Source organism: Pristiophorus japonicus, chromosome 13 (genome assembly GCF_044704955.1).
Source record: "Pristiophorus japonicus isolate sPriJap1 chromosome 13, sPriJap1.hap1, whole genome shotgun sequence".
NCBI lineage: Eukaryota > Metazoa > Chordata > Chondrichthyes > Pristiophoridae > Pristiophorus > Pristiophorus japonicus.
The window spans coordinates 30,357,934-30,381,972 of record NC_091989.1 but is presented as its reverse complement, the minus strand read 5'-3'; the positions used below and the strand labels follow the sequence as shown (position 1 = coordinate 30,381,972).

The following is a 24,039-nucleotide window of genomic DNA, read 5'->3' as shown; positions in this document are numbered from 1 at the left end:
TTTCCCTATAGCCCTGCGTTTTTTTCCCTTTTTAAATAGAAATTCAATTCACGTTTGAAAGTTACCATTTAATCTGCTTCCACCACCTTCAGGCAATGAATGCCAGAAAAAAATACTCAAAAAAAACCTACCACATCTATTGCATAATTTTTTTTCACTTCAAAAATCTGTTGTTGTCACACATTTTACCTTACCAATGTTATGTCTAATCTTTATTGTATTCTCTGTTTGAAAGTTTCTAATTGATTTTCCAGTCTATAATGTCAGTTTTTCTTCCCAATTTACCTAGCTAGTTCCTTTTTATGTGGTTGAAATTTGCTTTCTTCCAGTTCTTTTATCGTTAACTGTTCAATCTCCTTATCAGTGTTTACATTGAGACTAATTATAATTGAGTCATTATTTACCCAGCAGTTTCTCAAACTACTTGCCACACTTCATTTCCTAGCACCATCTGTAGCATTGAGCTAAAAACATACATTGCTTTTGCCCCAAACTATCTTTGGATAATTAAAAAAAAAACCCTTCCCCATTATTTGAGCACTGTTCCTGCATTTTCCCTAATTTGTCTGTGTATCTCTCCCTGTATCTCCTTTCCCCTATTCGGTAATGGTAATAAACTCAACAACAACTTGCATTTATATAGCGCTTTTAACGTAGAAAAATATCTCCAGGCACTTTAAAGAGGGGTAATGAAATAAAAATGGACACAGAGCCAAAGAAGGCAATATTGGGAGGGAGTGACCAAAATTTTAGTCAAAGTGGTCGGTATTAAGGAGGGTCTTAAATGAGGAGGGAGAGGTGGAAGGGGTTGAGGAGCGAATTCCAGAGCATGGGGCCAAGGACCAAGTAAGGGTTGTCGCAATGAGCTGGACAATGGAGGAAAAGCGATAACATAAGAACATAAGAATTAAAAGCAGGAGTAGGCCATTTGGCCCCTCGAGCCTGCTCCGCCATTCTATAAGATCATGGCTGATCTGATCATGGACTCAGCTCTGCTTCCCTGCCCGCTCCCCATAACCCTTTACTCCCTTATCGCTCAAAAATCTGTCTATCTCCGCCTTAAATATATTCAATGACCCAGCCTCCACAGCTCTCTGGGGCAGAGAATTCCATTGATTTACAACCCTCTGAGAGAAGAAATTTCTCCTCATCTCTGTTTTAAATGGGCGGTCCCTTATTCTAAGACTATGTCCCCTAGTTTTAGTTTCCCCTATGAGTGGAAATATCCTCTCTGCATCCACCTTGTTGAGCCTCCTCATTATCTTATATGTTTCAATAAGATCACCTCTCATTCTTCTGAACTCCAGTGTGTATAGGCTTAACCTATCTTCATAAGTCAAGCCCCTCATCTCTGGAATCAACCTAGTGAACCTTCTCTGAACAGCCTCCAATGCAAGTATATCCTTCCTTAAACATGGAGACCAAAACTGTACGCACTACTCCAGGTGTGGCCTTATCAATACCTTGTCACAGGACTTCTCTGCTTTTATACTCTATCCCCCTTGCAATAAAGGCCAACATTCCATTTGCCTTCCTGATTACTTGCTGTACCTGCATACTAACCTTTTGTATTTCATACACAAGGACCCCCAGGTCCCTCTGTACTTCAGCACTTTGCAATTTTCTCCATTTAAATTATAATTTGCTTTTCTATTATTTCTGCCAAAGTGGATAACGTCACATTTTCCCACATTATACTCCATCTGCCAAATTTTTACCCACTCACTTAGCCTGTCTATATCCCTTTGCAGATTTTTTGTGTCCTCACAATTTGCTTTCCCACCCAGCTTTGTATTATCAGCAAACTTGGCTACATTACACTCGGTCCCTTCATTCAATGTAAATAGTTGAGGATCCAGCATCGATCCCTGCGGAGGAGGATTGTTTGGTCGACCCTGTCAACCGCTGCAGAGAGGTCGAGGAGGGTGAGGATGGAAATAGAGCATGGTCACAGAGGGTGTCATTTGTTACTTTGATTTCCATAAGATAGGAAACTGATTGGAGTAATTCAGATATAGAGTTGCGGGAAAGATTGGCATGGATTTGGGAGGCGACAATACGTTAAAGGAAATGGGAGAGGAAAGGTAGATTGGAGAGGTAGGGCAGAGGGCTCGAGAATGACGGGGGGAGGGGAGGGGGGGGGGGGAAAGAGAGTGATGGATGTTTTGAAAGGAAGGCACAGTACGTGAGAAGCGGGAACCATTTACAATGTGCACGAACAATGGGGGCCAGGAAAGGAAGTTGGGTGGTCACCAGTTTAGTAGGAATGGGGTCAAGGGAGCAGTAGGTGAGTTTCACAGACAAAGTGAGTGTAGCGAGGGTATGAAGGGGGATGGGGGAGAAACTAGAGAAGAATGCAGGATCAGGACTAGGGCAGAAGGAAGCCTAGGGGAACTTTGACCTGGTGGGGAAGGGATAAGCAAGCAGCTGAGGTTGCTGAATGGATGGTCTCGATGTTCGTAACAAAGAAGTGCAAGAGCTCCTCATGGAGGTGAGGGTGGAGGGGGAACGGGATAGGAGATTAAGGAAATGGTTGGTACTGAAGGAAGGTAGGTGGCCATTATCTTTGCTCTCAGATAATCATAGAGTAATGGGTAGTTTTAGCAGAGAAGAATGTGGCCCAGTAGAGCTTGATGTTGTCCAGGCAGATCTGATGTTCGGTGGCTAAGCCATGATATTTAGCATGATCGCCTTCCTCTTCTGAGATGTCATCATTGCAGGTATTCACTACAGGATACCTGTTTGTCAATTTAACACATTCAGGAGCCCTGCACTGCCTCCTGTCTCCTCTTTCTAGCATTGGGAGAAATCCCAAATTGTAACATAAGTCTTGCAAGGAGATATATACAGTAGATCAGATGACAGCCTATTAAATATTACATTAATAACATTGGTAAGTTTTCAACAGAAAAAATTTTAATTTTCTTTGGCAGCTTATCAAGGAGTCAGTAACTATCTTGTTAACCAGCTACATGCTAAAAATAACTACAGTATTTTACAAATTAAAAAGTAGAGAATATTGTAGGGACAAAGAAATATTGTGATACACACAGCTTAGAAAGTCCTCCAGTGGAATAGTCTTCTGTAATTCCAAACATTTCCCCAAAGCACTGACATTTGCATTCTTGGAATCTTGGCTACATGTAATGGCAGTATGTGATATAAACTCGGGATTGAAACAAATGCAAGATCTGCAATCACAGCCATGTTCATGTTCAATTTTTTTTTAAAATGAAATGTTGTTGATGTTTTAACATTTGTTCTCAGGAGGTCAGTTGCACTGGTAAGGTTGCATTTATTGCCTCTTGGAAAGTGGTGGTGGGCTACTATCTTAAACCAGTGTAGTCCTTGTGATGGCATTAGGTTATGAATTCTAGGGTTTTGACCCAGTAACAGCAGTATATGCACAAGTCAGGATGGTGTGTGACCTGGAGGAGAATTTAGAGGTAATGGAGGTTCCCATGATGTTGCTGCTCTTGTTTTCTCACTGATAGAAGTCACTGAGCTGAGAGGTGCTGCCATGATTGCAGTTGTTCCATTCAAGGTCATTTTTCTGATTACTAGATGGAGCGCACACAGCGGCAGTCAATGCCTTACCCAAAATACAGTACCACTAACATCAGATACACATCATACAAAGGTCAACACTTAGACAATCCATCTTCTAAGACATTAAGTAGAGCAAAAACAACTGACCATTGGGCAGGAACCTGCCGCCATCTGGTGTTTAAAAAGATACTGCACATAACACAGTAAGTTAGATTGCTTAAAAATAAACCAAAACCAGATAGAATTTTGATCTGCATCGTAATGTGCTTATTTCTGTTTTTTCCTCCAGTCGCTGGTGCTGATTTCTCGACTTCCTTTTGTGAACCTCTTCCATTCTCTGCTACAACTTGTTGCACCTGAATACTTTGAGAAGTTGGAGCCTTGTCTAGAGGCAGGTTAGAGCATTTCTGGGAATGTTACAATTATGACAAACAGCAAACTCAGAATATCCAACATAAAATTCAGGTACCAGCCCTTCGAAGGGCATATTGACTATGCCCAGAACCTAGCATGTAACAAATTTGCATGCCACCATTTTAAGTATCTAAGGGCAAAATAATGTTTAGGAACTGGAAAATACCATTAAGACGCAGCCAACTTTCTCATCAAATCCCTTCATCCTTTTCTCTGCAGAAATGCACTTAATTTCCTTTGAACCCATTTATAGGGCCCAAGTTTCCACAGGATAAAAAACGGGCGCCCCTCCGAGCTGGGCGCCCGTTTTTCGCGCCTAAAACGGCGCCAGAAAAAAAACGCACTATTCTTGAGCGCTTTGCAGCTCCTTGTCTGTTTGGCGTGGCGCCCAGGGGGGCGGAGCCTACACTCGTGCCGATTTTGTAAGTGGGAGGGGGCGGGTACTATTTAAATTAGTTTTTTTCCTGCCGGCAACGCTGCGCGTACGCGTTGGAGCGTTCGCGCATGCTCAGTGTGAAAAAAAAATTGGCACTCGGCCATTTTTGTAGTTCTTTGTAGCTGTTTAATTTTTGAACATTTTTTAATAAAATCACATTGCCATCAGCACATCAGCACTGAGGCTACCCTTCTCACTGTCTCCTTCCCCTCTCCACCCTCCACGGCAACAAACGGCTGTCTCCTTCCCCTCCCTCCCCTCCACAACAACAAATGGCTGTCTCCTTCCCCTCCCTCCCCTCCGCGGCAACAAACCGTTTTCTCCTCCCCCCACCCCCCCCCCCCGCTCAGCGGCACGAATGGCTTTCTCCCCCCTCCTCCCGCTCAGCGGCACGAACGGCTTTCTCCCCCCCCCACCCCCCTCCCACTCAGCGACACGAACGGCTGCAGAATTCTCCCTGACTGAAGCACTTTCACACAGGTAGGAAGATGGTTTATTTAATCTTTTCTTTGCTTATAAATGTTTATTCAGGTTAGATTTATTTGTATAATATTTGTAGAAGTATAAATAAGGATTTATTGTAGAATTTAATGAGTTCCCTTCCCTCCCCCCCCCCCCCACCTCATTCTGGACGCCTAATTTGTAACCTGCGCCTGATTTTTTAATGTGTAGAACAGGTTTTTTCAGTTCTACAAAAATCTTCACTTGCTCCATTCTACTTTAGTTTGGAGTACGTTTTCACTGTGGAAACTTTGAAATCAGGCGTCAGTGGCCGGACACGCCCCCTTTTGAAGAAAAAATTCTGTTCCAAAGTAGAACTGTTCTACCTGACTAGAACTGCAGAAAAAAAAATGTGGAGAATTGCGATTTCTAAGATAGTCCGTTCTCCACCAGTTGCTCCTAAAAATCAGGCGCAAATCATGTGGAAACTTGGGCCCATACTGTCCACTTTGGCCATCTCTGCTAACTTCTTCCACAACTCAATTGCATTTTACATAACATAAGAAATAGGAGCAGGAGTAGGCCATTTGGCCCTTCAGGCCTGTTCCGCCATTCAACAAGATCATGGCCAATCTTCTACATCAACACCACCTTCCCGCATTATCCCCATATCCCTTAATTCCCAAAAATTTATCGACCTCTCTCTTGAATGTACTCAACGACTGAGCATCCACAGCTCTCTGGGGTAGGGAATTCCAAAGATTCACAACTCTTTGGTGGAGAAATTTCTTCTCTTCTCAGTCCTAAATGGCTGGCCCCTTAGTCTGAGACTGTGACCCTGTGTTCTATATTCCACAGCCAGGGGAAACATTTTCTCAGCATTAACCCTATCTAAGCCCCTTAAAAAATTTTGTATGTTTCAATGAGATCACCTCTCATTCTTCTAAACTCTAGGGACTATAGGCCTAGTCGACTCAGTCTCTCTTCATAGGTCAGTCCCCTCATCCCAGGAACCAGTCCCGTGAACCTTTGTTGCATTCCCTCTAAGGTAAGTATTTCTTTCCTTGGGTAAAGAGACCACAACTGTACACAGTACTCCAGGTGTGGTCTCACCAATGTCCTGTATAATTGCAGTAAGACTTCTTTACACTTATACTCGAATTCCTTTGTAACAAAAGCTAACATGCATTTGCTTTCCTAATTGCTTGCTGTACCTGCATGTTAACTTTCTGTGATTCATGTACAAGGACACCCAGGTCCCTCTGAATGCAAACATTTCCCAGTCTCTCAACATTCAACAAATATTCTGCTTTTTTGTTTTTCCTACCAAAGTGGATAACTTCACACCTTCATTTTGGGTGAAAAACTTCCGCTTGACCTTCCCGTTTCTACCTAATGTTCAAATTTTGAACTTGTGACATTTGGTACATGAACACTTCATCATAACGAACAATTTTCTTGTATCAATTTTGACAATTTCTTCGTAATTCTGAAAACTTTAGCTAGACCATGTTCGAGTCTCTTCACTTCCAAAGAAAACAAGACCAACCAGTCCTTATAATTTAAATTCTTGATACAACAGTAAAATACAGCAAATGCTGAAAATCTGAAACAAAAAGACAGAATGCTGGAAATGTTCAGCAGGTCAGGCAGCTTCTGTGGAGAGAGAAATAAAGCTGAATTTTCAGGTTGATCAGCTTTCATCACAACTGGCAAATGTTAGAAATGTAACCGTTTTTAAGGAAGGACAGAAGCAGGGAAAGGGGAACCCCGTCATGGCCTTGGGAGGGAGGGGAAGGGCTGAGGGCAGAAGTGTGGGAAATGGACGGACATGGTCGAGGGCCCTGTCAACTATGGTGGAGGGAAATCCTCGGTTGAGGAAAAAGGAAGATATATCGGCAGCACTGCTGTGGAGGGTGGCATCACCCGAACAGATGAGACGGAGACGGAGAAACTGGGAGAATGGAATGGTGTCCTTGCAGGAAACGTTTCCAGTGAGTTTCCGGTCACTTGCAAGATCCTGCAAATCCACTGGGAGGATAGACGCACCAACGTTTGTGTTCTTCTCAGGCCAACGCCCCCATGATTGAAGCACTGACCACGCTCGACCAGCTCTGTTGGGCAGGCCACATCGTCCGTATGCCTGACACGAGACTCTCTAAGCAAGCGCTCTACTCGGAGCTCCGACATGACAAGCGAGCTCGAGGTGGGCAGAGGAAACGTTTCAAAGCCTCCTTGATAAAGTGCAACATCCCCATTGGCACCTGGAAATCCCTGGCCCAAGACCGCCCAAAGTGGAGGAAGAGCATCTGGGAGGGTGCTGAACACCTAGAATCTCGTCGCCAAGAGCATGCAGAAATCAAGCACAGACAGCGGAAGGAGCGTGCGGCAAACCTAGCTCCCCACCCACCCTTTCCTTTAACCACTGTTTGCCCCACCTGTGACGGACTGTAATTCGCGCATTGGACTGTACAGTCACCGAGAACTCACTTTGAGTGGAAGCAAGTCTTCCTCGATTTCGAGGGACTGCCTATGATGATAACCTGCCATTTTAATTTTCCTGTACCTCATCTCCATTTATCCGACTTTGATCCTTATTCCTCGATACCCTTGCCCAACAAATAACTATCGACCTCAGTTTCCAAAATTTCAATTGACCCAGAATTCATAGCCGTCCAGGGGAGCTAGTTCCAAATTTCCACTACTCTTTATGTGAAAAAGTGCATTTTGATTTCATTCCTGAATGACCTAGCTCTAATAATTTTAAGATTGTACCCCCTTGTTCTGAATTCCCCCAGCATAGGACATAGTTTCTCTCCATCTACTCCATCAAATCCCTTTATCATTTTAAACAACTCGATTAGATCACCCCTCAACCTTCTACACCAAGTTTATGCAACCTGTCCTCATAATTTAACTCTTTAAGCTCTGGTATAATTCTGGTGAATCTGCACACTACAATTCTTCACCCCTCAAGGGCCAATATATCCTTCCTAAGGTGCAGTGTCCAGAACTGAACACCGTACTCCAGATGTGGTCCAACCAAGCCTCTACAACTGAAGCATAACTTCCTCACTTTTGTATGCCCATCCCCTTGAGAGAAAGACTAATATTCCATTAATCTTCCAGATAATCTTTTTGTATCTGTCCATTAGCATTTAGTGATCTGTGCATATGGACACCCAAATCCCTTTGTTCCTCCACAGTTCCTAGTCTCTTGCCATTAAGAAAATATAACTATTAGTCGTTCTTGGATCAAAAGTGCTGATCTCACACTTCTCCACATTGAACTCCATCTGCCACAGTTTTTCCCACTCACTTAGTCTGTCTATGTCCTTTGTAACTTCCTGCTTTCATCTACACAACTTACGGTGTCTTCTAAATTGGTGCCATGTGCAAACTTGGATATCCAAACCTATATTCCTTCATCCAAGTCATTTAAAAAAAATAAATAAATAAAATGCTGACGCCCCAGTACAGATCCCTGGAGAACACCACTTGTCACATTCCACCAATCAGAGTCCATTCCCGTTGTCCCTACAATATGTCTCCTACCTCCCAACTAATTACCAATCCATGTCACAAGGTTTGGTCCAATTTTGTGTGCTTCTATTTTCATGGAATCTTATCAAATACCTTCTGACAGCCATATAGACAACATCCAAAGACACCCCCAGGTCCACCAACTTCACCATGATTGATGTTAAATTGACAGTTTTGAAGTTTCCTGGTTTCTCCCTCCCTTGTTTCTTAAACAATGGAGGAATATTTATAATTTTCCAATCCATAGGCACAATTCCCAAATCTCAAAAGCTTTGGAAAATTATTAATGCATCTACAAATTCCCCACCTCCTTTCTTTTATACCCTAGGGTGGAAACTGTCAAATCCTGGAGATTTGTCTATCTTAAGTCCCATTATTTTCTCCATTACCATTTTCTTTCTTGTATTAAGTTCCTCCCCTTGACTTATTTTTCGGTTCTCTGGTACCGCAGATATTTTATCCTCTTACTGGAGAAGTATTAATTTAACAATGGAGCTGTATAAATGTTCTCACAACAAAAACAAACTCTTTAGATTAAAGGGTAAAAGGTTGACAATCTGGGCAGCAGTACTAGGGCTGATTCCAAGAGGTAGGTGCAATTTGGAGCAGAACAATTGAAGATCATTGTGCTTGGGGGAGGGGAGTAGATGCTTCTTGGGGCTACCCTCCATAACGTTGCAGAGCAACTTTGGGCATGTCTAGGTGTTCGTCTGCAGAATTACTTGAAATCTGTCCAGATCCCACCTAATAGGCCCAATGAGACTTGCGCTTCCGGAAGGTCCCTTCAAAGGATAAAACTGCAATGATGAAATACTGTAACCAAGTTGTTCCTCTTCTCTGAGGGATGGAAAAAACATTTTATGCACAATTTTCTTCTGCCATCTCTGCTCTAAGGAGAACAGTCCCAGCTTCTGCAATCTCTCCACATAAACTCCCTCATCTCTGGTATCATCCTGGTAAATCTCCTCTGTAGCCTCTCCAAGGCCATGATATCCTTTCTAAAGTGTGGTGCTCAGAATTGTACAATACTCCAGCTGAGGCCTAACCAGTGATTTATAAAGGTTTAGCATGACTTCCTTTGTTTTTGTATTCAATGCCCCAATTTACAAAAAGGCAAGTACGCTTTCTTAACTGCCTTATCAACTTGCCCTGCCACCTTCAAAGATTTGTTAATATGTCATCATCTAGGCAGTCCCTCAAAATCGAGGAAGACTAGCTTCCCCTCTAAAAGTGAGTTCTCAGGTGACTATACTGTCCAATACGGGAATTACAGTCTCTGTCACAGGTGGGACAGATAGTCTTTGAAGGAAAGGATGGGTGAGGAGTCTGGTTTGCCGCACGCTCCTTTTACTGTCTGCGCTTGTTTTCTGCGACGAGACTCAGCGCCCTCCCGGATACTCTTCCTCCACTTAGGGAGGTCTTTGGCTAGGGATTCCCAGGTGTCGGTGGGGATGTTGCACTTTAACAAGGAGGCTTTGAGGGTGTCCTTGAAATCTGGGGCTCACTTGCCGTCTAGGAGTTCAGAGTAGAGTGCTTGCTTTGGGAGGACAATGTGGCCTGCCCAACGGAGCTGGTCGAATGTGGTCAGTGCTTTGATGCTGTGGATGTTGGCCTGATCGAGAACACTGATGTTGGTGTGTCTATCCTCACAGGGGATTTGCAGGATCTTGCGGAGACATCGTTTGTGGTATTTCTCCAGCGATTTGAGGTCTCTGCTGTATATGGTCCATGTCTCTGAGCCATACAGGAAGGTGGGTATCACTACAGCCCTGTAGACTATAAGCTTGGTGCCAGATTTGAGGGCCTGATCCTCGAACACTCGCTTCTTCAGGCGACCGAAGGCTGCGCTGGCACACTGGAGGCTCGTCTGTTCAAAATAGTACCATTTATATTACACTGTCTCTCCATGTTGTTCCTCCCAAAGCGCATTACTTCACACTTCTGAGCATTTGCCCATTTCTTCAGACTATGTTCTCCTGAAGTCTGCTGCTATCCTCCTCACTATTTACTAGATTGCCACGTTTTGTATTAGCCACAAACTTTGAAATTGTACTCTCTATACCCAGGTTCAGGTCATTTATATATAACAAGAAAAGTCCTAATAGTGACCCTTGGGGGACCCCACTGCGTACCTCTCTCCAGTCAGAAAAACATCTGTTCATCATTACTCTCTGCATTCTATCCCTTAGTCAATTTCATACCCAAGTTACCACTGTCCCTTTAATCCCATGTACTTCTGTTTTCCGAATTTAGTCTGCATTGTGGTACTATATCAAATGCCTTTTGAAAGTCCATGTATACAACATCTACCATACTACCTTCATCAGATACAATTTGCCTTTTATCAAATTCATGCTGGCGGTCTCTTATTGACCCATGCTTCTCGAAGTGAGAATTAATTTTGTCCTTGACAATAGTCTCTAGTAGTTTTCCCACCACTGATGTTAGACTAACTAACCTATAGTTACCAGGTTTATATCTCGCCCTTTTTTTGAATGGGGTGTAACATTTGCTATCTCCAGTCCTTTGGCATTACTCCCATCCCAAGGAGGATTGAAAGATTGTGGTCCGAGCTTCTACTATCTCCAGCCTTGGTTCCTTCAACAACCTAGGATGTATCCCATCTGGACCGGCTGACTTGTTAACTTTGAGTGATGCCAACCTATTTAGTACTCCTTTCTATTTTTATCCTATTAAATATCTCTATTCACTCCTCCTCCTCTTCCACTACAACGTTAACTTTATCCTTTTTTTTTTGAAGACAAAGTACTCATTCAGTACCTCAGTCATCCTTTTACTTTTTATACATTTATTAAAGATTTTTGGATTCTCTTATGTTATCCACTAATCTTTTCTCTCATTCTCTCTACCTTTGTATCCTTTTTTCAATTTCCCTCGGCACCAATGTTCTGCAGAGCAGTGGAGGCTGGGTCATTGAATATATTTAAGGTGGAGATAGCCAGATTTTTGAATGATAAGTGAGTCAAGGGTTATGGGAAGCGGGCAGGGAAGTGGAGTTGAGGCCAAGATCAGATCAGCCATGATCTTCTTTAATGGCGGAGCAGGCTCGAGGGGCTATACAGCCCATTAAAGGGACTGCATACACCCCAAAATTAGGGGGGACATTGCTACTCAACCCCTCCGTTTCCTTCCCAACCCCTCCTGAATGCATTTTAACAAGGAATGTTTAGTTCCCATTCCTAGCCATGTTTAAACCAGGTCTCCATTATAGCCACTATATCATAACCCCATGTGGCAACTTGCACCTGTAACACAGCATGATGCTTTCAGGCACTGGCCCAGGCCCAAATAGGCATGCGCCATATTAAAATGTATATGTGTAATATTAGCATCTTGCTGGAGGATTGTGGCGGAGGTGCGGCGAATGTTTGTGGCAGAGGAGCGGCGAGAGATTGTTTGGAGGTGTTGCTAAATACTCTGCTAAAGCTGTTGAGATACTGCACTGAACAAGGTTCCTACTAGGTAGTCTTATTTGGCAAATAAGCATACCTGATAGCTACAGACATGCATGTAACAGATATCATTTACAATTTTTACAGCAGAAACTTAGATTAACCCTGGTCCATATCTGCAAAGCCACAAGAGATCAACAAATTATTTTTTTAAGTTGTCTTTGTAGCCTCATTCCAGCTTTCTGATTGGTTCATTGTCATGTCTTAGTTTTCTAATTTTTTTCACAGAAACACTAAACAAATCAGGAAAAAAATCTGCTGTTCAACTGCAATTATAGTTGCTTGATTCTAGGTCCACAACAAACCTGGGAAACAACAAAATACAAAGAAATAAATCTTGACGTACCCTGACAGCTAACCAGCTCCTCTTTCCTTTGTATGTGTCCACCTCCCTGACCAGATCAGCACTAGTGCTGCTTCAGTAGTAACCTGTTGTTTTTGGTTTTGGGGGTTCCTTCTGCTTGATCCCCTGGTCTTCCTGTCTCTGGCTGCCCTTGGCCCTTGTCTACCATTCTCGCCCCATCCTGCTTTGGTCCTGTTCTCCTGTATCTCCACTTGGCTCGAGTAATAGAACAAGATACCAGAGAAATCACAACACAGAAGGAAGCTATATGGCTGATTGGGCCTGTGCCGGTGCTACTATTCTAATCTCATTTCCTTTTATATTTTTCAAATACTTACCCAATTCCCTTTTAAATTATGTGATGGCCTCTGCCTCAATGCCAAATTAAAGAGCGTTGTAAACTTTGAAGACGATTGCAGCAGAATATAAAAAGGTTAATGGAGTTGGCCAGTTAGGGTTAGATGTAGTTCAGACAGAGTGGAGAAACGCGGAACTTGCGATGCAAGTATTTAGATCTTTAAATGTGGAAGTGCAGTTAAATAGGCAAAATTGATTCTGGAATTTATACATGAGGTATTGAATATAAAAGTAAGGAAGTGAAGTGAATTTGTTCAAGACATTGATTAGGCTAGTGTTGTAATATTGTGTGCAGTGTTGACCACCGCATTACAGGAATGGTGTTGGAGCCATGGAAAGGGAATGAAAGGTCAATAGTTATCAAGAAAAGTTCAAAGAATGTTGTCTTTTCTCATGTGGACAGAGAAGATTATCATCATCATAGGTGGTCCCTCGAATGAGGATGACTTGCTTCCACATGAGTTCACAGATGTTTCAAATGAAGGACCCGATGTTCCAGTCCTGAACTCCAATTGAGGGGGTGGAAGATGCCTGTGCGTGGATTTTTTTTAATGTGTGGTGACCGTTGCACACCAGCCACCACACGGGCTTGACAGAGCTAGGTCTTTATCCAGTGGCAAGGGTTAACCAGGACGACTGGAGACCTTCTCTGCTGCACGGACTTAGTGCGCACACATAGCACAGTGTGGGCAGGCCCGTGCTGTCCCTGGGCCCTCGGCTCTTCTGGGCACCGTACCCTCATTCACCGCACCTCCGTCACGATCTCTCGCTGCTCCTCCGCCACAAACATTCGCCGAACCTCCGTCACGATCACCCACGATCCCTCATCACTCCTGCTCCGATCACTCGTCGCAAGTCCACCATGACCTACCCGCTCCTCTGCTGTACCAGGGCCCCGCCAATGCTCCTGCCCATGCTCCAAATGGCGACCTGGGTCCTGATGACGTCACCCAGTCGTCCACCTCGAAGCCGTCGCACATTTGTGTCAGCTCGCGATGAAAGCTGCAGTGGCATGCTCCAGCTCTTTTTATAGCCCCGACCTGCGGAGATGTTCTCTCGCAGGTCGGGGTGACCCACAATGTCCCAGGGCCCTGCGCTCCAGCTCTTTTTATAGCCCCGACCTGCGGAAGTGTTCTCTCGCAGGTCGGGGTGACCCACAATGTCCCAGGGCCCGGCGCTCCAGCTCTTTTTATAGCCCAGACCTGCGAGAGAAGATTAAGAGGGTACCTGATAGCAGTTATAAAATTATGACCTGTTTTGAGCAGGTGAACAATGAAAGATTGTTTCTGCTGATTAGCAGATAAGTAACATCAGAAGAACAAAGGTGGGTGTTAAAGGAACTTTTTCCACACACACTGAATAGTGGCATTTGAAGCAGATATCTTAGATTGCTTTGCCACTTCACAATACTTATTCTAACTCCTCCTTAAGTACTCTAATTTGCACATTCTCTGCTTCATTAATTTAAATCTGCCCACACATTCCGTGTGGACATTGATGCTGGTTTTGCTTAGGTGAAGCCCATCTTTTCTGTGGAGCTTCCCCCGCACCAGAACTCATGCCAATGCCCTATGAATCCAAAACTTTCTACACTGACTGGCAAGCTACACATTGATGTTTCTAAATGCTTCTCTATAACTGGTCTAGTGAGTGACCTCAGGAATAACCTGGAGATCACTGCCTTTAAGTCCTGCAATTTGCTGCTTTTTAATCTAATGTCTAATTCTTCAAATTCCCTTTACAAGACCTTCGTCCTGCTCTTCTATCTCATGTGAACCATCTCTTCAAGCTGCCCAGCCTCTTTCCAGAATATTCCTGACTTTCTGGCACCTAGGAGATAACATATTTAGTTGCAAGTACAGCAAATGCGAACCATTCCTCTAATAGAATTCCACTACCACTAGTCTTTTATCAACATTATCACTTCCTTTCTCCCTCCCTGGGTAAGCACTTGCCTCAGGGTGTCATTGTGTTGTGTTTGATTAGCTTCCCTGTGTCCCACTCCTTGCTTGCATCCTAAGTATCCAGCATTGTAAACCTAATTGGCTATATTAAGGTGTATAGTATTAAAGAGAATATGGGAGTATGGATAGTGACTTTTCTGAAGGATGTTGTCCTAAAAATCCCTAATCTGTATTTTGTTCTTTAGATAGCATCTTATCCGTGTTAAAATAACAGGAAAGGCTGGAAATCGATAGCAAGTCATTCAGCATCTTTGGTTCTGATGAAGGGTGCACACCCCGAAATGCCATAATTTGTATTTTCTCTGACGCTGATTGACCAGCTATGTATTTCCAGTATTTTCTTTTTATTTAATATTGCCAGCATTTTCAATTTTTCCTTTCTATTTTCTTATCCATGTTGTCACTTTTTTTAATACCACGCGATTTAATTTTTATCAGTAAGCATTCTATGCGACAGCAGCTGCGCCTTGAGTAGCTTTTGAAAATCCTTTTACATAAAATCCACGTGTTATCAATACAATGAGTTAGTTTGTGAGACTCACAAATAAGTGCTGATTTTAATTAACCCATGTCTTTCGAAATGATCCAAATTCCCAAGGGTATAGACAAGATAAATATCAATATGGTTAACATTGTCACAGATCGCACAAGAGGACATAGCCTCAAACTTGGAAAAGAGAATGTGAAAAGACTTAGATTTAACAACTAGACACAGGGTAGTAAATATATGGAATGGAATATAAAAGAGGCTAATTGTATCAGCAATTGTGAGAGACTTGATTAAATACTTGGAGAAAATGTTTACAGAGCAATATGATATTTTTTAGAAACTGGATGTATTGCACTGGTCTTTCCTGGTCCTGTACATTACTATGTTCTCATAATCGCATTTAGAAGCTTATCCAATGTTAGATTGACTGGTCTATAGTTATCTAGTATATCCTTTTCTTCCTTCTTGAACAGAAATGTTGTTGGCTTTAAGGATATAGCGCACTCTGAGTCTTCGCAGAAGTTTCTTTCATGCATATTCACTTCAGTTGAGTATCTTCACCTTTGTTTGTTCCTTGTCCTTTTATAACTACTCTAAACCTAATGATTGTGATCACTATTTCCCAAATGCTCTCCCACTGAAATATGCTCCACTTGTCTCACTAATTCCCCAGAATTCGATCCAGCACTGCTTCCTTCCTCGTTGGGCTGGAAACATACTGCTTAAGAAAGTTCTCTTGTACACATTTCAGGAATTCCTCCCCCCACCTTGCCCTTTACACTGTACCAAATTACTTTAAATCCTACCCCCAGCACTAGTCAAACTTCCTGTGAGGACATTGGATACTGGTTCAGTTTCTAAGTTATTTTATTTCACAGTAGGTTAAACATAGAGAACACTGAGTATGATGAAAATAACTTGCAATCAGTTTAATTTATGTTCATGCACCATTATAAAAATGATATAAACTTTAGTGAGCCTTTCTTAATGTGACAGCAGGAGCTCTCCCTGAATGGGGCAGAGGTTCCACACCTGCAGCATGTTGCTGCCTTTTGCTGCTGTATCTGACTCTCTGGTTTCTGCTGATTCTTAAAAAGTCTCCCTTCAAAGAACGTGGGAGTGAAATTGCCGATACTGGTGTGCAAGCAGACCACATAAAATTGCATTATCAGGATATGACCAGCATGCTGGGGATGCTAATTGCTCTCCAAGAAGCATTTTTCTGGTCACAACGAGGAGGAAAGTTGGCTGGTGGGGCACCAATCTACAGTAAGTCAGGGTGGGGGGTCGGGGGGAAGGGAGATCGACAAATGCTAACCCAATTTCTAGGTCAAGAATTTATCAATACCAAATTGCTTGGTGTCTTCCTGAATGGTCAAACATAGCTAATGAATAAGCTATTGTTTTGGATTTGCTCAAAGTAGTTGCCCAATCACATTATAATCACTAATACACCTTTATCCAAGTCTATTTTATGGAAAATATGGCCATAGAATCTCAGACCATGATAAAAAAAGTGAACAAATTATGAAAACAGCTGATCTTCAAATGACCAAGCAGGAGAATCTGCCAATAAATTGTCAAAATAATATCACCCTTTCTGAAAATAATTGCGGCCACCAATTTGATCCTTTAGCACAAAGGTGCAAAATAACGATTATATTGTAACTTGCATGTCTAAATGTTCCAAAGTATTTCAACTTGCCCATAATAATATCTAACTCCTATCTGAAATGTCACCCCACTTAAGCCAAACCTGTTTGTGCTTGGGCCTCTAGTTTCGCTCTGATGCCAATGTCTGTGCACCTGCTATGACTGGGCGCTACCTAGTTCAGGCACTACCTGGTTCAGGCTCACATCTCTGTCCATCCTAGTGTGATGCATTATTTCCCTGTCACATTCACGTGCAACCCCTTAGCTTCACTGCAGACACACCCCGACCGTTTCTCAGGTTTGTTTTGGGCTGAAAGCTGTTGTTAGCACTAAATGCAGTTTGTACTGTTTTTCTAGCTATTGGTGGCCCACCTGCTCTGCACCCATCTTTCCTCATGTGCTCCCATACACTGGTGCTCTCAGACCTTGGGTCACTTCTTAATGCTTGCAGAGCTGAGACTTTGCCCCTCCCCTACCCTGTACTGCTGTCTTCAACCTTCAGAGAACTCCTTCAGTGTGAGTGGATACTGGGAACCTCTCGCCAGTGCTGGCACTGAGATTCTGTGCCTACTATGCCTCCTCACTGCTTCCATGTCTTGGACACATCTCACCCCAGAATGCTGCCATTCCCCAGGATTTATCCCCCCCTATATCCCCCCCCCCCCCCCTGCTGCATCACTAATACTAGGGCCTGACCTCTTGCCCTCCCAGGCATGGTGCACACCCCAAGAACTGTCGCCCCTCCAGTGCTACAGTCTACAGCACTCTTCATTGCCATAATTAGTGATCCTCCACCCTCAATGCTGATAAACCCTGCTGCTTTCCCCTAATATTTCAGACTGTAAAAATCCAGTGTTCTGGAATCCTGCATTCACCAATTAAAGTGCTGTTAAAGATCAGGATCACTCCCTCAGTGATGCTACAACACATTTTATTTTCTCCTATCATCCGAAGCAGTTGTATTTTTTCAGCAGAGAGGAAAGAAAATTCTCTCAGTTCAGTTTGAATTTTCTATATTTAACTTGTGCCATTTGCAATACTTTTGCAAACCCGTCCAAACATTTCTGAAAGTTTCTCCAAAAGCTTTAATTGGTTTCGACCTGGTTGATGGAACATGAGTAAGGAAGGATGGCATAGAATCTTGGAATGATACAGCATAAAAGGAGGCCAATTGCCCCATTGTGCCTGTGCTGGCTCTTTGAAAGAGCTATCCAATTAGCCCCATTTGCTTGTTCTTTGCCAATAGCCCTGAAAATTGTTCCCTTTCAAGTATTTATCCAATTCCCTTTAAAAAAGGGGATTTTCAGAAGTCATTCGATAAGGTGCCTTACAAGAGGTTATTGAACAAAATTAGGGCTCATGGGATTGGGGTAATAAACCAGCATGAATTGAGGATTAGTTAATTGACAGATACAAAGAGTAGGAATAAATGAGCCATTTTCGGGTTGGCAGGCTGTAACTAGTGGGGTGCCGCAAGAATCAGTGCTTGGGCCTCAGCTATTTACAATCAATATCAATGATTTGGATGAGGGGACCAAATATAATATATCCAAGTTTGCTGATGATACAAGGCTAGGGATGGAATGTAAGTTGTGAGGAGAATGCAAAGAGGCTTCAAGGGGATATAGACAGGCTAAGTGAATGGGCAAGAACATGGCAAGTGGAATATAATGTGGAGAAATGTGAAGTTATCCACTTTGGTAGGAAAAATAGAAAAGCAGAGTATTTTTTAGATGGTGAGAGATTGGGAAATGTTAGTGTTCATGCCCCATGGGTGTCCTTGTACATGAATCAATGAAAGTTAACATGTAGGTACAACAAGCAATTAAAAAAGAAATGGTATATTGACCTTTATTACAAGAGGATTTGAGTATAAGAGTAAATATGTCTTACTGCAATTATATAGGGGCCCAGTGACATCACACCTGGAGTATTGTGTACAGTTTTGGTCTCCTTACCTAAGGAAGGATATACTTGCCATTGAGGGAGTGCAACGAAGGTACACCGGACTGATTCATAGGATGGGGAGATTGTCCTATGAGGAGAGATTGAGTAGACTAGGCCTATATTCTCCAGAGTTTAGAAGAATGAGAGGTGATCTTATTAAAACATAGAACATTTTTTCATGACTTGACAGGGTAGATGCTGGGAGGATTTTTCCCCTGGCTAGGAATCTAGAACCAGGGATCACAGTCTCAGAATAAGGCCATTTAGGACTGAGATGAGGAGAAATTTCTTCACTCAGAGGATGGTGAATCTTTGGAAGTCTCTATCCCAGAGGGCTGTGAAGACTCAGTCGTTGAATATATTCAAGACAGATCGATTGATTTTTGGATATTAAGGGAATCGAGGGATATGGGGATAGTGCAGGTGTGGAGTTGAGGTAGAAGATCAGCCAAATGGCCTACTCCTGCTTCCATTTCTCATGTAAAAAATATTGAATCTGCATTCTTCACCCTTTCAGACAGTGCAGATCATAACCACTCATTGTATAAAAATATTTCTCCTTATCTTGCCTCTGGCAAGAATCTGAGAATTCCATTGATAACCTGGAGTTGTTGCTCTTGCATGTCACGTGAGGCCACAAGTCTTATTCAAAAACTTTAGTGGCCCCCTCTTAGTTCATGATTTCAACCTGGTAGGTTATTAAAGACATATGGGAATTCTGGGGAAACGTATAGTTGAAGAAAATAGTTGCAGAAGATTGCGTTCAATTTTTGAATTCTGAATACAGTTGAGCTTCTTGTGTCTTTTTTGCAGTTTGTAATGAGGTAGACCAATGGCCAGCACCAGTCCCTGGAAAAACACTCAGCCTGCCTGTCATGGGAGTGGTAATTCAGGTATGAGTGGGCAAATATTTGGAATGTGGGAGTTTGGTGGGGAGAAACACCGATGTCTTGCAGTTATTTTGGGCACAACATCTCAGAAAGGGACAGTTGTGGAATAACTAGACTGCAACTCCTGTCACACTCTTCCTTCTGAGGCACAAAACAGATTTCATCCTTCTGGAGTTGATTTGAACCTCTGGCTCCAGAGATGAAAGGACATTATTTTAACCCAGCTTCCCTGCTTGGACCCTGTATGAAGAAATGTCCATTAAAATTGACCTCTGCCTAAAATGCAGCATTCCTAACTGCCTTTGTTTCTCTTCTTTGGCATTCTTGAACTCATTTGATGACTTGCTCTCTGCATACAACTGCACATAAGATAGAGAATCTCTATCCTCTGCTCTGACCATTTGACATTGTTTTCAACTTGACAACATTAAGCCTAATATTCAATGATTCCATAATGCTTGGCTCATTGTCAGAGTTTCACTGCTCTTGTCATCTGTTCTCTTCATTATTGGTCTAAGATACGCAGAAGCAATTTGAGTAGTGAATGACACACATACTACTCCCTGGTTAGCTATGTAGTCCAGAGCTCTGCTTCAGGCAGGGGATGCATTTTGTTGAACCTTCCCATGGGAAGAAAATAAATGGACAGAATCTATAAGAGAGCTGTTTGCCTACACTATTGATCCTTTTCTGTGTGCCTAATTTTCCATCATCTGGGCACTGTCCTATAAATCAAGTGCAATAAAGTAAGCTGCATCAAATAGTCCAATGAATCCTTTTTAATTTGGGGGATTTTGAGAGTCTTGTTGGGGGGAGGGGGGGCGGAGGTGTGGGTGGAGGGGAAGCAGAAATGCTTTGAGGGAAAAGAGCAACAGTACTGGGAATGCAATGAACTTTGGGGAGGGATAGAACAATATTGGACAGTGCTGTTTTCCTCATGATTAATAACTGATGTACTTGTTTAAAAGTTTGATTTTCCAATTTTAAATTTGAAAAATTGTAACAAAGTTTGTGAATCCTTAGATAGTTTTACCTATTATTTTATTCGTTTAAGATTGTTTCCTTCTGTTTTAAGTTTTACATTTTCTGCTCATCTATAGGTGCGGATTCCATCCAAGAACGACAAGCTCGGAACGAGCCCTCTCAAACAGTCCAACCAGGAGGTATGGCAAAAAGTGCACACTATTGTTATGAAGTATGATGGCCCACCGCTAGACTTTCCTCAACGGGTGGTGGAAGCTGTCTTGATGGTAAATCTATTAAAACTGTTTAACATGCAGGGTAAATAGAAACCCAGGATGAGCAGGTGTAGCACTAAACGAGTGTGACCCTAAATGGATCAATAATTCAAACTGAACAACAACAACTTGCATTTATGTAGTGCCTTAAATGCCCCAAGGTGCTTCACAAGAGTGTTATTGAACAAAATTTGATGCTGAACCACATGTGGAGATATTAGAACAGGTGACCAAAAGCTTGGTCAAAGAGGTGGGTTTTAGGGTGCGTCTTAAAGGAAGAGAGAGAGGTGGAGAGGTTTAGGGAGGGAATTCCAGTGCTTAGAGCCTAGAAGTTTGAAGGAACAGCTGCCAATAGTGGGACGATTAAAATTGAGGATGCTCAAGAGACCAGAATTAGAGGAGCTCAGATATCTTGGAGGGTTGTGGGGCTGGAGGTTACAGAGGGGCAAGACAGTGAAGGGATTTGAAAACAATTCTGAGAATTTAAAAATTTGAGGCGTTGCTGGACCGGGAGCAAATGTAGGTATGCCAGCACAGGGGTGATGAATAAATGGTATTGGTGCAAGTTAAGATACGGGCAGCAGAGTTTTAGATGAGCTTAAGTTTATGGAGTGTGAAAGATGGGAGGCTGGCCAGGAGAGCATTGGAGGTAACAAAAGCATGCATGAGGGTTTCAGCAGCTGGTAGCCTGAGGCTGGGGCGTAGATGGCGATGTTACGGAGATAGAAAGAGGAGGTGATTGAGAGGATTTGGGATTGGAATCTCCGCTCAGGGTCAAATAGGACGTTGAGGTTTCAAACCGTCTGAACATAAGAACATAAGAACATGGAACAGGAGTAGGCCATCTAGCCCCTCGAGCCTGCCCCGCCATTCAACAAGATCATGGCTGATCTGGCCGTGGACTCGGCTCCACTTACCCGCCCGCTCCCCGTAACCCTTAATTCCCTTATTGGTTAAAAATCTATCTCTGTGATTTGAATATATTCAATGAGCTAGCCTCAACTGCTTCTTTGGGCAGAGAATTCCACAGATTCACAACCCTCTGGGAGAAGAAATTCCTTCTCAACTTGGTTTTAAATTGGCTCCCCCATATTTTGAGGCTGTGCCCCCTAGTTCTAGTCTCCCCTACCAGTGGAAACAACCTCTCTGCCTCTATCTTGTCTATCCCTTTCATTATTTTAAATGTTTCTATAAGATCACCCCTCATCCTTCTGAACTCCAAGGAGTAAAGACCCAGTCTACTCAATCTATCATCATAAGGTAACCCCCTCATCTCCGGAATCAGCTTAGTGAATCGTCTCTGTACTGCCTCCAAAGCCAGTATATCCTTCCTTAAGTAAGGTGACCAAAACTGCACGCAGTACTCCAGGTGTGGCCTTACCAATACCCTATACAGTTGCAGCAGGACCTCTCTGCTTTTGTACTCCATCCCTCTCGCAATGAAGGCCAACATTCCATTCGCCTTCCTGATTACCTGCTGCACCTGCAAACTAACTTTTTGGGATTCATGCACTAGGACCCCCAGGTCCCTCTGCACCTCAGCATGTTGTAATTTCTCCCCATTCAAATAATATTCCCTTTTACTGTTTTTTTTTCCCCCCCAAGGTGGATGACCTCACACTTTCTGACATTGTATTCCATCTGCCAAACCTTAGCCCATTCGCTTAACGTATCTAAATCTCTTTGCAGCCTCTCTGTGTCCTCCCTACACAACCCGCTTTCCCACTAATCTTTGTGTCATCTGCAAATTTTGTTACACTACACTCTGTCCCCTCTTCCAGGTCATCTATGTATATTGTAAACAGTTGTGGTCCCAGCACCGATCCCTGTGGCACACTACCAACCACCGTTTTCCAACCCGAAAAGGACCCATTTATCCCGACTCTCTGCTTTCTGTTCGCCAGCCAATTCTCTATCCATGCTAATACATTTCCTCTGACTCCGCGTACCTCTATCTTCTGCAGTAACCTTTTGTGTGGCACCTTATCGAATGCCTTTTGGAAATCTAAATACACCACAGCCATCGGTACACCTCTATCCACCATGCTCGTTATATCCTCAAAGAATTCCAGTAAGTTAGTTAAACATGATTTCCCTTTCATGAATCCATGCTCTGTCTGCTTGATTGCACTATTCCTATCTAGATGTCCCGCTATTTCTTCCTTAATGATAGTTTCAAGCATTTTCGCCACTACAGATGTTAAACTAACCGGCCTATAGTTCCCTGCCTTTTGTCTGCCCCTTTTTTAAACAGAGGCGTTACATTAGCTGCTTTCCAATCCGATGGTACCTCCCCAGAGTCCAGAGAATTTTGGTAGATTATAACGAATGCATCTGCTATAACTTCTGCCATCTCTTTTAATACCCTGGGATGCATTTTATCAGGACCAAGGGACTTGTCTACCTTCAGTCCCATTAGCCTGTCCTGCACTACCCCTCCTAGTGATAATGATTGTCTCAAGGTCCTCACTTCCCACATTCCTGTGACCAGCAATTTTTGGCATGGTTTTTGTGTCTTCCACTGTGAAGACTGAAGCAAAATAATTGTTTAAGGTCTCGGCCATTTCCACATTTCCCATTATTAAATCCCCCTTCTCATCTTCTAAGGGACAACATTTACTTTAGTCATTCTTTTCCGTTTTATATATCTAAAAGCTTTTACTATCTGTTTTATGTTTTGCGCAAGTTTACCTTCGTAATCTATCTTTCCTTTCTTTATTGCTTTTTTAGTCATTCTTTGCTGTTGTTTAAAATTTTCCCAATCTTCTAGTTTCCCACTAACCTTGGCCACCTTATACGCATTGGTCTTTAATTTGATACTCTCCTTTCTTTCCTTGGTTCAGGCTTGGGCAGTTGCCAAGGAGAGGGATTGAGTCGATCGCTAGGGAACGGAGTTTGTGGTGAGAACCAAAGACTGGCTTCGGTCTTCCCAATATTTGATTGCAGGAAATTTCTACTTTGGGCAAGCAGCATGACCAATCGGGGAAGTGGAGAGGTCGAGAGAGGTGGTGGTGAGGTAGAGCTGAGTTTCTTCAGTGTACAAGTGGAATCTGATATGTTTTCAGATGATGTCACTGAGGGGCAGCATGTAGATGAGAAATAGGGGGTCAAAGATAGATCCTTGGGGGATTCCAGAGATATCAGAGTGGGAAGAGGAGCCATTGCATGAGATTCCCTGGCTATGAATGGATAGACAAAAATGGAACCAGGCAAGGGCAGGATCAATCAACTGGATAATGGAGGAGAGATGTTGGAGGAAGATGGTGTGATTGTCTGTCGAAGGGTTCAGACAGGTCGAGAA

The 24,039-nt window shown here is 43.0% G+C and overlaps 1 protein-coding gene across 9 annotated transcripts in view; it reads left to right on the top strand.

Moving 5' to 3' along the window:
• Nucleotides 1-24,039, top strand: part of dennd6b (DENN/MADD domain containing 6B) — a 170,043-nt gene that overhangs the window by 31,936 nt on the left and 114,068 nt on the right. For 7 of the 9 annotated variants that reach the window (XM_070897302.1, XM_070897301.1, XM_070897304.1 and 4 more), the window contains 3 exons: nucleotides 3,839-3,944; nucleotides 19,424-19,503; nucleotides 20,601-20,663. In XM_070897302.1, the coding sequence (XP_070753403.1) occupies nucleotides 3,839-3,944; nucleotides 19,424-19,503; nucleotides 20,601-20,663 (249 nt within the window). The remainder of the gene's footprint in view (nucleotides 1-3,838; nucleotides 3,945-19,423; nucleotides 19,504-20,600; nucleotides 20,664-24,039) is intronic. The other 2 variants (XM_070897303.1, XM_070897305.1) reach the window with 2 other exon arrangements.